The 13700-nt window shown below is 44.9% G+C and overlaps 1 protein-coding gene across 4 annotated transcripts in view; it reads left to right on the top strand.

The window, feature by feature from the left end:
- MTA1 (metastasis associated 1) overlaps window positions 1-13700 on the top strand; it is an 81581-nt gene extending 67881 nt beyond the window's left edge. For 2 of the 4 annotated variants that reach the window (XM_038183072.2, XM_038183071.2), the window contains 3 exons: window positions 5475-5506; window positions 8381-8532; window positions 11998-13700. In XM_038183072.2, coding sequence (XP_038039000.1) covers window positions 5475-5506; window positions 8381-8532; window positions 11998-12136 — 323 coding nt within the window. In that variant the 3' untranslated portion in view covers window positions 12137-13700. Of the gene's footprint in view, window positions 1-1157; window positions 1170-5474; window positions 5507-8380; window positions 8533-11997 lie in introns of all 4 variants that reach the window. The other 2 variants (XM_038183070.2, XM_038183073.2) reach the window with 2 other exon arrangements.

Below are 13700 nucleotides of genomic sequence, written 5' to 3'. Positions count from 1 at the left end.
AGCCAAAAGTGCAGATTATTTTTGAGATTTTTTTCTTAGCATTCTGTATTCAGATGTTGAATGATTTTTTTCCACTTGTCTTCAGCTCAGCCATGACGCTGTGACAAGTTTCTTTTGGTGTTATGGAGAAAGATCTGGAAATGAAATCGGGGATGGGCTTCACGCTCTATGAATTGAATAGTAAAAACCATTTTATTTAAGAGGGATGGCGTGGAAGAAGATGCAAATGTTGATTTAATGAGAGTAGAGTGTATGTCCCAAGGCTTTGGTAGGGAGCAGGTGCAATTAATCTGAAAGGAGATGAATGGATAAGAATGCAAGGGCAGAATTGTGAATGACCCTAATGATACAAAGCCTGAACTTCTAAGCATAAGTGGAATTTACATGTGATAAATATCATACATACATATACACGTGATACATATATAAAGTAGAATGCTCCTAATTCTAAGTACAGTGAATAATTCAGTGGTTTCTAGTTTAGTTTGAATGAACAAACCTTAAAGCAGTGAGGTGCATGGCTTTGTGACTTTTTTTTAACCCCTTGGTGTGTGACAGTCAGAATATACCACGCTGTTCCTCTAGGAAAGAGGGTGAACAGCCGTGATTCACTCAACCCTGAGATGCAGGTCCTGGCTCTCTGTTCTGAACACGCCTGTCCAAGGGCAACTACTGACTCCTCGTAGCTGGATGTCACTGCCCAGGCAGTGTTAGAAGAGACATCTGAAGTGCTCTTAGCAGAAGGTCCAGCTTTACATGGCCAAACGCATCAGCTGTGAGATACCATGAAGTGTGAACTGTTAGACTGAGTGTCGACACCACTAGTGTGAACTAGACTGAGCATTTTAGTAACCGCTGTCCAAACCCAGCGAGGTTAATGCAGGGGTTAGTGGAAGGAGGTGGGTAACAAACCACTGCTTACTCATACAAAATTGAAGCAGCTCTTTTGGGAATTAATTTGGAATTGCTGGTTGTTTTAATGTTGTCTTGGGTTTATCTGTCCAACAGATACCACTTCTGTGTTTCATTAGAACAAAACAGTCTGTGTTTCTGTATGTGTTGCATGGGACTGAGCTACTGTATTCTGAACTATGTGAACCTTTCCTTTTTTTAACCTTAGATCTTTTTTTTTCCTTTTCCTTTGCCAATCTTGGTAGGAACTTACTTAGGTAAGTAAATTGCAATTTTAACATTGTTTTTATACACAACAGAATTTTAAGCAAATGTTAGTCTAGGTGGTATTTGGTACAATTTATGGTCTGTTCTGCTTGTTGCACTTGCATTCCTGAAGGTTTATAGCCTTTGATTGTTAGAAGCTGGACACTCAATCTGCTCACAGTTGTAACACACTCTTGGCAGTTTAAGAAAGAGAAAGGTACTAAAGCCTTCTTGTAGGCTTGCAAAGACCGTGTATGTGTGTATATGTCAACACACGCTTTTTCAAGTGAACCAGTAACTTGGAAATAAAATTCTTGTTCATCAAGCCTCGTTCATGCATGTTTGTTTTTTATTTTTAATAGCTTGCTCACAAATGTGGTACTGTTGGTGTTTTTGTTCCTGCTGGGAAGGATGGAATCCCAGGAGGAAGATTACTTTTGAAAAAGGAAAACACACATAAAAAGTGTGGATTTTGAAAGCAACTTATTGTAGTACAGCCTGTGTCTTAAGCTTTTGAAAGAATTGACTGAATTCTGTGTTGATTGTGACTGAAGATGTGCTTATGAACGTTGCTGCGTATTGCATGTTCTGCATGATACTTCTCTTAGGTAAGCAGAAGTAAAAACAAAATGCTATGTGTGACTAATTGCTTGATGTCTGGACGGAGGAAAAAAAGATTAGGTTCACACGAGATGAAGCACCTGTATTTTTGTGCATGGTGGATGTGCTGAAGATTGGAGTTAGTAAGTTCTAACAACTACAAATTAAACAACTTCAGTTTATTTCCAGTGGCTGGAAGCTGGGCTGTTCTTCCTTGATGCTAGGGTCAGCTCTGCACAGACTTCTGTGCCATGCTTTTAAATTGTGAATATACAGGCAGCAGTGTGAAGGTTCAGGTGTGGTAAAGCACTGGAAGATTTGTACCAAAGTAGAAAAGAGGCCGTGGTTGGTGCTTATTCTGCAGCTTCTTGATGCTTGATGTACTAACTACCTGAAAGCAGCTCCAGTCCGTGCTGGGCACGCTGCTCAGGGTTTGGGCTCCCCTCCTCAACACGGCACTTAGGCGTTGTGTGAAGTTGGCCTGAAAACAATCATCATAATAAACAAACCTCCTGCAGCTGCAGTTCAGTCTGTAATATCTGAATGGCTCCATTCATTAAATCTAAAGAGTTAGCCCCAAACACGATGAGATTGTTCCATGGGCAGAACCAGGTAGGCAGACTGAGAGGGGGTGTCTGCAGGCGGACACTTCAGGAACGGAAGGTTCATTAGGCCTTAGGAACTGCTGTGGCTGTTTTTGGACTAAAATCTCCTCTGTAATTGTGCTTTTATGGCTAAGGAACAGTTCTGAGGTCGTGGTCACTAAATTGTCAGGAGTGGAGGAATGCGTTGAGGGTTTCTCTGCACTGTGGTGAGTTGTTTTGTTGCATTTCAGTAATGATGCAGCCTCATCTGTGGCAAAGGATGTCTGTGCTTATCTCCGGATATACATCCAGTTTACCACGTCTTCGCTTAATCCTCTGGGACTTCCTCTTTATTTCAATGTATAGCACAGGCTTTGGCAGGAAGAGCTGTATAGGAGGAGGTTTTCCAGGGCCTCATTTTTTTTTTTCCCCATGCTACAGAAAATAAACAAAAACCCACCACATACTCTTGCATTCTTAGAACATATTCCAATTTCTTTGGCTGCAAAAGACTGGAAGACCTGCTTGGAGCCATCACCGTAGACCTTTATGCTTAGGGTATTCAGTTAGTTCTTAAGAGGCGCACGTCTCATCTCTTGCACAGAAGCCACTGAACGATTCTGGGTGAGAATCCATTGTTTGCAGTGCAGATGCATCCTGTTGACTTGACAGCTGTTCTGCAATGGGTTACAGATGCTGGGTTTTCTGCTTCTGCTAGGTGGCTGTAATGGATAAAGGTTGCTCACTTGGAAGCAGCGCTTCAGCTGTGCATATACTTTTAATTATTTTTATGGCAAACTGAAGCTCGCCTTTTTTGTCTGTTTTTATATTGATTCCTTCCAACTCCAATTATCCAAGTGTGACTAAAGGGGAAACTCACAGGTAGTTAAGATTAACGTGCTAATTGGTGCCTTATGACTCAGATAGCAAGAACATAAATTGTACTGAAACTGTAACTTTCTGTGCCTTCATTTACCAGAGCAGAGCTTTGTCAAGGGGAGCTTATCCTGGAGGTTGTAGCTTTTGGTGAGGAGTGTCCCTGTTTTGAGACCACTCAGTTTCCTCTCTGTTTGAGGGCTGAAGCTTTGGGGCTCAGAGCTGGAAGCGGTTCTTTGCAGCCCTCGGTTGGTGTCAGTCTCAGCATCTCGTTACGGAATATTCTGGGTTAATTCTGGTGCTTAGAAATAGCAATTTTAGTGTCTATTGTGCATCCAGAGCGAGTCATCACAGCAGCAACCGCCACATATCAGCTGCTCCTGGCATCAAGTACGTTCTTAGTAGGAGAAAAGAGCTAATCCTAAGTGTGGTTAAAAAGAAATACGTGGCTTCGATCCAGGGACCAGCATCAGTGGATTTACATCTCTCAGCTCCCGTGAAGGAGGAAAATGCTATCTTTCTGGTACGGAAGGGGGAGGGAAAAAAAAACAAGCGCTAGGGCTTAGCCCTTTGGGCCGAAGCCAACAGATTCAGGTTGCATCCTGCTGGCTGTGCTGTTTCCCAACATCCGTGGGGCTCTTTGTCCATCCATCTCCGACGGCTGCTCACAGCTGTGTTTTGCATGCGATTGCTGCTCCTGTGTGTTTTTTTTATTTATTTAGGAAAAAAAAAAAAAAAAGTGTGATTATCTGGCGCTTACATTTGCCTTTGTCAACATCCAAAGGTTGTTGCTGGTCATCTTGGTGCCTGGTACATCTGTTCTACAGATCCGATGGAAGCCTTTTTGGCAACTATTTCTTTATCTCTTTGCATACCTAGGCACTAAAACGTTGCAGAAAGTGAAGCTGTGTCTGTGTCTTCATGTTCAAAGTAGCCAACTGCATACATCTCTCCAGAATTAAAAATAAACTTGGTATAAACCATTGATTTAACGTGATGGCACGATGCTCAAAGTGTCCCTCGTTGTGTCATTCTCCTTCCTAGTATGTTACTGTGCCCTGTGCTTCCTGGCATCCTTGCCATGAATACTTTGTGTTTGCTTTTACCAAGGAGAACTTCGAGGAAATTTGTGGGAGTATAGACCAGCAGCTGTAAAAGTCCATTTTTGCTGGATTATGAGAAGCTCTGCTGTTCCATCACAACTTAGCTGGCTAACAATGGGAGATCTCAAAAGCCAAACCAAGAGGACAGTGCTGGGCAGCTTGTTATGAATGTGAAAGCAGAATTGCTACTGACAGCTACCTCTGTAGCCAGTGACAGCATTTGTAGTACCCGTTTTGCTTTGTTACACTGCCCCTTTTGGTTTTCAGCCAGAAGGGGCTGAGAAAGGTGGTTTGGTGCATTGATGTTAAAGAAATTGTGTTTTATTGGAGCATGCATCTCAGGAAAACTAAATGGTGGTAACAAGTGTTTGTTTATTAGATCCTTCTGTCCATTCTGTGCCATCCCCTGCTGCATTGTAGCAGCACTTTGCTCTCATGTCCCAAGACCTTTGTGTGTCCTGCAGGGTCTCGTAGATGCACAGCTCAGTTTGCTGCACGTGTGATGGGGAATCTGATGGTGTGGCAAGTGGCAGTCTAGGAAAATCTAGCCTTGGTGCTTCACGGGGCTGTTGGTGATGCTGGAGGAGGGCTTTGTGTGGAGTGCTGTGCTCTGTGACGGATGGAGCTAAGCCTGTGGCAGTGTTACTGGTGGTAGGTTCAGAGCAGTCTGTGTGCTAACAGTTTGTGTCTCGTGTCTGAGCTGGATCGTTCCCTGGGGATCCAGGGATGATAGGAGAGATTGTGTTTGTTGCTGTCTTGACAGTATAATACCTTCCTCTTTCTCCTCCTTGATATCAGTGAATTCCTCAAAAGCTAAAGCAGAACATCAGATTTTCCCAAAGCCTTGAGGAAAACGTCAGATCTGACAGAGGAGATGGACTTGCAGCGGTAGTTTGAAGAAAGGTGTGAGAAACTGGAGAAAAGACTGAGAATGAAATGTGCTTTTAACGTGGGGGCTCTGCTCGTCAAACCATGTTGTTAAGGAAGCTCTTAGTCACGTTCCAAGGAGGGGAGAAGTTAGCGTGGTAGAAAACTCTTTATTTTTAGCAAAAACAACACCGTTGCGATCATAGTTGCGTGTTTTGATTTTGTACTTTTTCTGTCTTGGAAAAGCAATGGTCTTACCAGCTCTATTCTCTTTCCTGTTTGTTAGGTCTGCCTAACCACGGACAAACCAGACAAATGGTAAGAGAATGTTCATTTAACCAAAACAGGGAAAAGAAAAAGAATGATTATTAACCCTCTCTAGATAGCACACCCCATTAAACCGTAGTGCTTCGCTTCCGTCTTTGCTGTTTGCAGCTGGTCATACTTCCCGAGCCACTGAAAAGTTGAAAAAATGAAGTAAAAATAGTAATTTGGGGCATATGAAAGGTCCAAGTGGTCAAACAAAACTTAAACCTCAAATCAATCGATGTTCTGTTCAAAATAATCTCATTGACGTGTTTTGTTTGTGCTCGTAGGGAAACTGAGTGGCTGTTCATAGCAAAGGTCTGGAGGTGTTTCTAGGTGGAATGTGTTTCACTTGAAGGAGGAAGGCTTAAATGCTGGAAGGATTTGTATGGAAAAGTTTCTGTTTTTTTATTTCTTTAGGAAGCTGGTGTTTGAGTTGTCTTCTGAGAATGCTTGTTCTGTTACGTTCTGTTATTTTTCTGGAGTAAATCTGATTGCTAGCCTTTCATCCATTCCGCTGAGTTTTATCAAAAGACAGAAGCAAATAGCCAGTCTGATTGATGCATCTCTGGCCAAATGCTTTCTCATGAAACTCACCTCGGTGTGAAGGGGCCAGCACAAGGGCTCTGCACCACTCCACCCCTCGCTGATGGCTTATGTGAGACCCTGACGTTACATCTCTGCTCATGGGAGAGAACTTGAAGCATAATTTATTTTTTTTTCCCCCAGAAAAGATCTGCTTCTGGCGTTGATAAAGTGGCGTTTGCCTCAGTAGGTGAGCTGCCACGATGCATTAGTGTCAGCAGAGGCCCTCTGACATGGGTAAATCAGCAGCTCTGAGCTGTGGTCGCCGCAGAGTGATCACAACGATGATTAAATCTAACAATGTTCTCGGACGGCGGGCAGTATGAGGAGGCTATAGCTTGAGCATGCTAGGCTGCTTGTAACAACGAAGCGTCCGTTTGGCTTGGTACTCGAGCATCTGATAGGAAGGAGTAAATTGTATTTATTTATTCCTCGTTGCATTTAGCTCCACTGCTTGTCACTGAGGAGACTGGCTACTTGTTTGTGTCTGCTGCATAAACCAGCTCAGTGCAGGGGGACAGATCTGTGATGACCCAACGCTTCTTAGCTGCAAGGGAGGAAACCTGGAACTGCCTGGATTGCTTGATAAAATGTGCCACTGAACCCGAAGGGCCACGTTTAGGATGTGCCATTTGAACCATTGTTCTGTGCAGGTAGAGAAAAGGCGACCTCAAAGCAGCTGGGTGCCCCTCCTAGGTATTTCCAAGAACTGTCTCTGGAGTTGTTCTCCTGCCTACATAGCACATGGGGAGAAAACATCCTTCGCAACACTCACGAAAGGATTTTCTTGGAGAAGTCTGGAGGAGAAGGGGAACAACAGCCTTTCACTTGAAGCCTTTTCCTTAATAAATTTCAAATATAAAAGCACTTCTTGAAGTATTTCAGTGGTTTGCCGTGGTGCCAAAAGTGTTGTGTATAAGGTGGAGCTGGGCAGCTAAGAAATAAAACTGTTATTGAACTTGTATGCAACAGTTTAGGATTTTTACAGGTGGGATTTCATTAGTTTAGCTCTACAGTCCTCCTTTTCTACAAGAAGCAGATACGTCTAGTGTAGTCAATTAAGGCTGGTCAAAAAAGTCATTGATCGTTTTTTTCCCATCCTCAGATAAAATGTGAGAGATGCAGGGTTTTGCTGGGTTTGTTTTTTTTCCTCCTTGGTGGACAAGCCAGAGTCTTCCCTTCTTATGTCAATGTGCAGAACTTTGGCTGGGCTGTTGCCGTAACCTGACATTTATGGGCTTGAGTCCCTCATGTCCTCACCTTTCCTTTTGAGGTGGATCTCCCCAGCCAGATCTCCTCCTGTGCATGCTCAGTTTCCCATTTCATGCTCATCTGGGGAGGTGTCCTGGCCTGTTACGTACCAGCATTAAATTCGTACTGTGGCATTTTCTGACCAGCTTTAATTTACACATATCCATTTCCCTGGGCCCTCGTTTTGTATCTCCCCTGACTGTCCAGCGTTACTGATTTCAGTGGGATTTCTCGATGCGCTTATCAGCAGGAAGAGGGGCAGCAGAACTGGACTTCAAATGATCAAGGACAGCTGCATTTGCGAAGCTTAATCCTTTGCTCCCTTGTATCTGCACCTCTCTTAATAACAGCTCATGTTTTTCCAGTTGAGTGGAAGGGGGCTACTCCGGGTTTGGAAAATGGTAGCTGAATTGCAAAGCAAATATGTTACATTTGGGAAATCTGGGTTGTTCAATACTCAAAGTGATTTCACGATGAAAGGTGTTAATCTTTGTAAATCTGGATTTACAACTTTTTACAACTTATTTAACAATGTACAACTTATTTAATGATGATAGTATATACTAAAATATTAACCTCCTGGGAACAAAAAGGATGTGGGTAAGTTTTGTACCCCAGGGTAACTGCAAATTCTGTTTTTTTATATTTCATGCTGTGTAGCTAGATTTCTTTACCTGAAATCACTAGAGTTGCTCTAGGTTTATGATAATAGCTGAAGTCTAAGTCTCATGCTCAGTCTTTCAAGTTTGATGTCATCTTACAGACACAAAAAGCAGATTTTTGGTGATGCCTTCCATTTATTATTTGTCCTGTCGCTGGAGTATTGCTGCCCTATTGTATATTGAAGGTGCCTAACTTCTACTGCTTATGGACAATTGCTTTTTTGTGAATTCTTTATTCATCTGTGGGCAAGAGGGTATATACTCACCAGAAACTCTCAACAACTAACACGAAAACTTTCAACTCTCTTTTCCTTTGTTTGAGTGCTTATCACATGCTATTGCAGGTTTGTTGCAGTCCATAATTGTACTTTTTTATGTGTCACGTCAGGGACCAAGCCGAAACTTGCTGCTCAATGGGAAATCATACCCAACAAAAGTCCGATTAATTCGTGGTGGATCCATGCCTCCAGTGAAAAGGAGGAGGATGAACTGGATTGATGCACCAGATGATGTTTTCTACATGGCTACCGAAGAAACCAGGTAAGAAGCTTGGGTTTTTCGGAGGATTTAAGGGAGGTCTTCTGGTTTCTTTTCCATGTAAGGATCTCTTCAGCAGATCTGCTGCTGCAGACTGGATGCCGACACAGCTTTTGGTGTTTAGGTGGATAAAGGCTATGATAGATCTAATCATGTCTGATAGCCTAATCAGGCACTTGCATTTCAGAGAAAGCAGATTCTTCTTCTTGAGCAGATTCTTCTTCCTTTAAAATGTTGGCAATGACTTGGGAGGAAGACTGAGGTGGGAGACTCATGTGATGTAGACCCATAGATGCCTTTGGAGGTCCTACCTCAGTGTCTCAGAAGAAGAGTTCTGGCTCATGGGTAATGCTGAGGGTCTGAGCCTCCTCTACAGGAGGTTCTCCTTTGCTACTAAAGCTTTTTTATGTTTGCATCCACTGCAAACTGCTGAATTATGCACAACGTTCTCCATTCTTGCAGTATGTCTCTACCCGGGTACAGATTGTTTTGGCCACAATCATTTTTTGAGGCTGCACACGCTCTGAATGCCGCCTTGTGTGCTGACGTCTCTGCTGTAGTGCTTCCCAGAACACTTCTCCTCAGCCTGCAAAGCCTTTCAAGTGTCAAGTGACTGCTCTGTGGGCCTGTTACAAGGTGGGCTTTGAACACAGGCTGAGACGGTGATGTCCAAGTTACCGTGCATCTGTGAATCTCACCCCGGTTCTATCTCTAGCCTGCCTTTCTCTTTTCTTTCTCTGGTCCTGCAAGGTGCTGTGAAGGTAAGAAGTGAGATCCCCAATATGAATGAAAAAGCAAAGGGAGAGAAATAATTAAATGTTGAGGGCATTTCCTTTTTTCCTGTTGTCCTGTTGCCCTGGTGAAGGGTGCTGGGATCCTGTTACAGATCTGACAAATTCACATGCCGTTGCAAACGCAGGGTTTTCAGTCTCTGATTCAATCCTCGGATGCTCAAGGCTTATTTCATAATCCTACGTCTATAAAACACTTCTTGACATCTTTATTGTCTGAACCACAAGAAATGCTGTAGATTTGCAGTAGCAATGTCTCAGTACTACTACAAGGTCCTGCTCTCTGGTCAGTACAGAACAGAGAGAATATTCATCAATATCAGGCATGAGAGCTGCTTGCTGCGGGGGCACAGAATCGTCTGCTTGTACAGGACCACGGAGCGTGGCAGGAAGGATCACTGACCGACGCATCTCAAACAGAAATCGTAGCACGGTGATAAACATCAGCTCAGTGAGACGGTATCTCTTCCATTTAAAAAGAAAAAAAAAAAAGGGGGGGGGGGGGGAAAAGAACAGGCTTCTTTGTCCAAGAGCTTTGCTGCTTAGCTGACTGATCAGAGTGCTGAAAAGAGATGTTTGGCAGCCTGCTGAAAAGCAGGGAAGCTTGAGCGATGTAGCTTTGTAAGCGGCACGGGTTTTCTGCTGGGCGTTTCACCTCGAACTTTTCCCTGAACCATCTGCTGCATTCCAGCATCAAGAATGTAAGGCTTGTTTGTGAGCTCTGAAACAATTTGAGCTTTGTGTTGGCTCCGTAGCAATCAATCTAACCGCAATATCTGCATATCATCCTCCAGCTGAGGGTCAGGCTGTGTTTTCTGTCACAGAAAGGAGGTTCTCCTGAAATGTTACCCCCCTCTCTGTCCCCTTTTGTGTGGTGCTGCTGAGAACGGTGCTAGAAAACCGGCTAGCTTTGAGGGAGCAATTAGAAAAGTTGGTAGATTGAAAGGAACAAGTCTTTGAATGCAGGCCTCACGGTACGGAGCTCGGCACCTATAATTTATGCGAGTGGAGGCAGAGTGTGACCTGATCAGAATCTAGAACTGCTGAGAGACGTATTTCTGGTGGCGGTGTCTAACAGAAACACGGCAAGAAGCTCCACTGCCTGAAACAGTAAGGCAGCTTCAGCCAAGTGAGTCTGAAAAATCAGCACATCGAGGTTCCCCCTGCTCCCACACGCTTCCACCCGGCTCTCTCCTTTCCCCACCCCGTGTCCTATCAGCTTTTTAGAAGAAGCTGGAGAAACAGGGACACAGAGCAAAACAGAAGACCCATCTATTCTTACATATGGAGAAGGTTTGTTCTGTTCAGTTGGGCAAAAAGCACATGGAGAGAACCAAATCGGACTGCAGCCAATGGAAAATGATCACCTGAAGGTGTTGGTTTGTCCATGCTGGTGTCACGAAGGGTATATCGGGGGTTGGGGGAGTATTTTGTCCAGCTTCTTCTGAGACTGTGTCTTTTTAAGAGAAATTTGGCCCCAGCAATGCCGAGTAATCACAAATATGTGGCTGCCCTTTCTCCAGTGCGGTGCCAGACCTCTCCTGCTGGGTTAAACCTTGAAGGAAGGAGGCTGTGAGGACAGGCTTCCTCATCACCCCTCATCATCCCGGGCCCTGAGCTGAACGGAGGCTGTGTGTGTATAACGGGTCCTGGTGGGCTGCTGCTGTGAATATTTAGCACCTTCCTTTCTAATCTCTGACCACTGGAACGTGTTCTGGAAATGATTTTCTCATTTTAATTATATCATACATTTTATTGTTGTTGCTGCGTTGCCGTTTTTCAAGGCACTTCCTCCAGCCCTAAGCCTGGTGTTGTCAGAAGGAAGCGAGTAATCATTCTGCATTGTTTCTTTCCACCTTGTTTTTCTAATTCCAAGCCTGCAGCGTGTCCCTCTCGGTGTTTTACTTTCTCCCCTGACGGAAACCTGCTTCCTGCCTCTGACCAGACTCACTGCCAGCCTCGTAACGCGTAGGGAAACTTAACAAATGCAAGACTTGAATGTTGCCCGTTCCTAGGTCAGGCACGTGCAGAGAAGAAGGGTGGACACCCTGTTAGTGGTGCTGGGGAAGGACAAGTCCCCGGGGTTGGTTCCCTCGTTAGTGACTGTCTCAGCCTCAGGGCACAGCTCATGGGAGAGGAGATGCTGCCGGGCCGGGCTCCTGTTGAAGAGGCAGCTGCGTGCACCTGCTTGGAACAGGAGATGTCTGAGAGCTCTGCTGGAGATGGATGGGCAGGCGGGGAAGCAACCGAGGTTGCCAGAAGAGATTTGTTGTAACCGGGCTTGGGAAATTCCCACAAAGCTGTCCGCAGCACGTTGTGCCGGGTGTGTTTGCATGCACCAAAGGAAATCAGCGGTGTGGGAGCTGGCTGCCGTAACTATTTTGGGTGTTGTGCTTACAGCAGGAGCCCCCGGTCCTGTGAAACTGCAGCAGGACGTCCTCTGCTCCTCTCCAGAGACAGGGAGAGGGCTCTGGACCAGCGACAGCAGTTGCCTCTTCATTGGCACGGTTTACACAGGGCGAAACAAAAGTTCCCTGGGGCAGACGCTGCCAAAACAAACAGCAGCAGCCCGGCCCCTGCGTGTGCAGGCCTGGCTTCCCTCGGGGAAACAGAGAAGCCCACAATGCCTGAGCCTTGGGTCTCCGTAACAGCCTCCTTTCTTCCCTTCTGTCTGCAGGAAAATCCGCAAGCTGCTTTCCTCCTCCGAAGCCAAGCGAGCCGCCAGACGCCCTTACAAGCCCATTATCCTCCGGCCCATCCAGGCAGTGCAGCTGCGCCAGCCCATGAACGATGAACCCATAATCATTGAGGATTAACACATGCTGAGCAGCTCGCTGGCCGCCGGTGGATCTGCCCGAAAGAATCTCTCCTCCGATGTATACTTGAGTTTCTATGGCTACAGCATTGAACTAACTGTTGAAGAGAGGGAACTTCTGAGGAGCTGTTTTGCATCTTTTAAACCCTTAAAAGGAACTCAGCCCTGCTCTGAGCCTCTGACCACAGACTGCTCGCTCTCTCTCTCTCTTTTTCTCTTTCTCTCTCTCTCTCTCGCGCGTGCTCTCTCCTTCTCTCTCCTTTCTTTTTATTTTTATTTTTGGTAGCCTATTTTCCCCTTTGCTTCTACCCCTTTTGTAGACAGGGGGAGGGAAAGTAAGTTTAACTTATTAAGAGAATGTGGACTAGTACTTTTTAGCTTTGTTTCCTCTTCCGATGTACGAAGAGCTAGAACCCTTCATTTTGTGACTGAGCTCTCGTTGCAAAGCCGTTTTTACGAGGCTGTGTTGTAAGATTTTTTTTTTTTTTTTAATTTTGTGGACGGTGCCATTTTTTATTTCATTTATATTATTTCTTTTGTAGATAAATTTCCAACCTTTAACCGATATTTGGAAATAGGAGCTGAAAGCCAGCCCCAGGTTCAGCCAGTTTTCTTTGGTCCTGTCCCTTCTGTTTTTTGGATAATTTTGCACGGCCAGTTGTGCTCATGCACAAGACAGCAACAACTCAGGCTGAGAAAGGAGTGAGCTAAGAACCGAAGACCCTTGCAGAACATTACACTACCGTGTGCAGTGGAGGCCAGGCTACCAGAATTAGGTGTCCTTAACTCTAGTCGATCCCTGGGAGACCTGGCTTGCAGCAGTTCTCTCTGTAACCAGCAGTTTGCGTGCTGCCTTCTCGCTGCCGCCTGGAAGCCCACGTGCTGTGGTACCACCGAGACCCAGCAGTAGGCCCAGCAGTGCAGCAAGTGTAATGAATTGCTTTGCTCTGGCTCCAAGAGTCAAGTACACCAATGCCCAGGGACATTTTGCTTAGAATTCTGAACCTGTTTGTGCATCCGTGTTTTTGGACACATCTCTTCCCCAGGACAAAACCTGCTTCCTCTTAAATTGCGTTGCTGTACGTTTCCCATTTGGACGGGAGTTTAAATTACAGCTGGGTTTTAATTTGAACACATTGTGTCTGAAGTTAAGTGTTTTATTTTTCCCCCCCCAGCCCCTTGACATTTCTTGTGTTTGAGGTTTCTTGCATCTCTTGAACTTCTTATGTATTTGCAAGTCTGTATAATTTCTTTTCCATATGTCTTCTCATGGCAGTGCATTTGCTGAATGCCCTGCTCTGTTTTTGAAAGGATGTAAACTATCATTTGCAACTTGTGCTGATCTGTACATGTACCTGCCTCAAGCAGACACAGCATGTAATAACCCCCAAGTCATTCCATACGTGTCAGCAGTGAGATGAGCCAAAGTTGTATTTGGGTTATCACAGTCCAACCGTGATTCTGTGCAGCTCTGCTGACCCCCCCACCCCCCGGGTTAGACAGAAAGGAATCCCCACAAAATGAAAACGATTCAGTTAACTTTACTTAATAAACCTGGAAAGTGA

This window comes from Anas platyrhynchos, chromosome 8, assembly GCF_047663525.1.
Source record: "Anas platyrhynchos isolate ZD024472 breed Pekin duck chromosome 8, IASCAAS_PekinDuck_T2T, whole genome shotgun sequence".
Lineage (NCBI taxonomy): Eukaryota > Metazoa > Chordata > Aves > Anseriformes > Anatidae > Anas > Anas platyrhynchos.
This window is presented reverse-complemented; position numbering and strand designations above follow the sequence as displayed.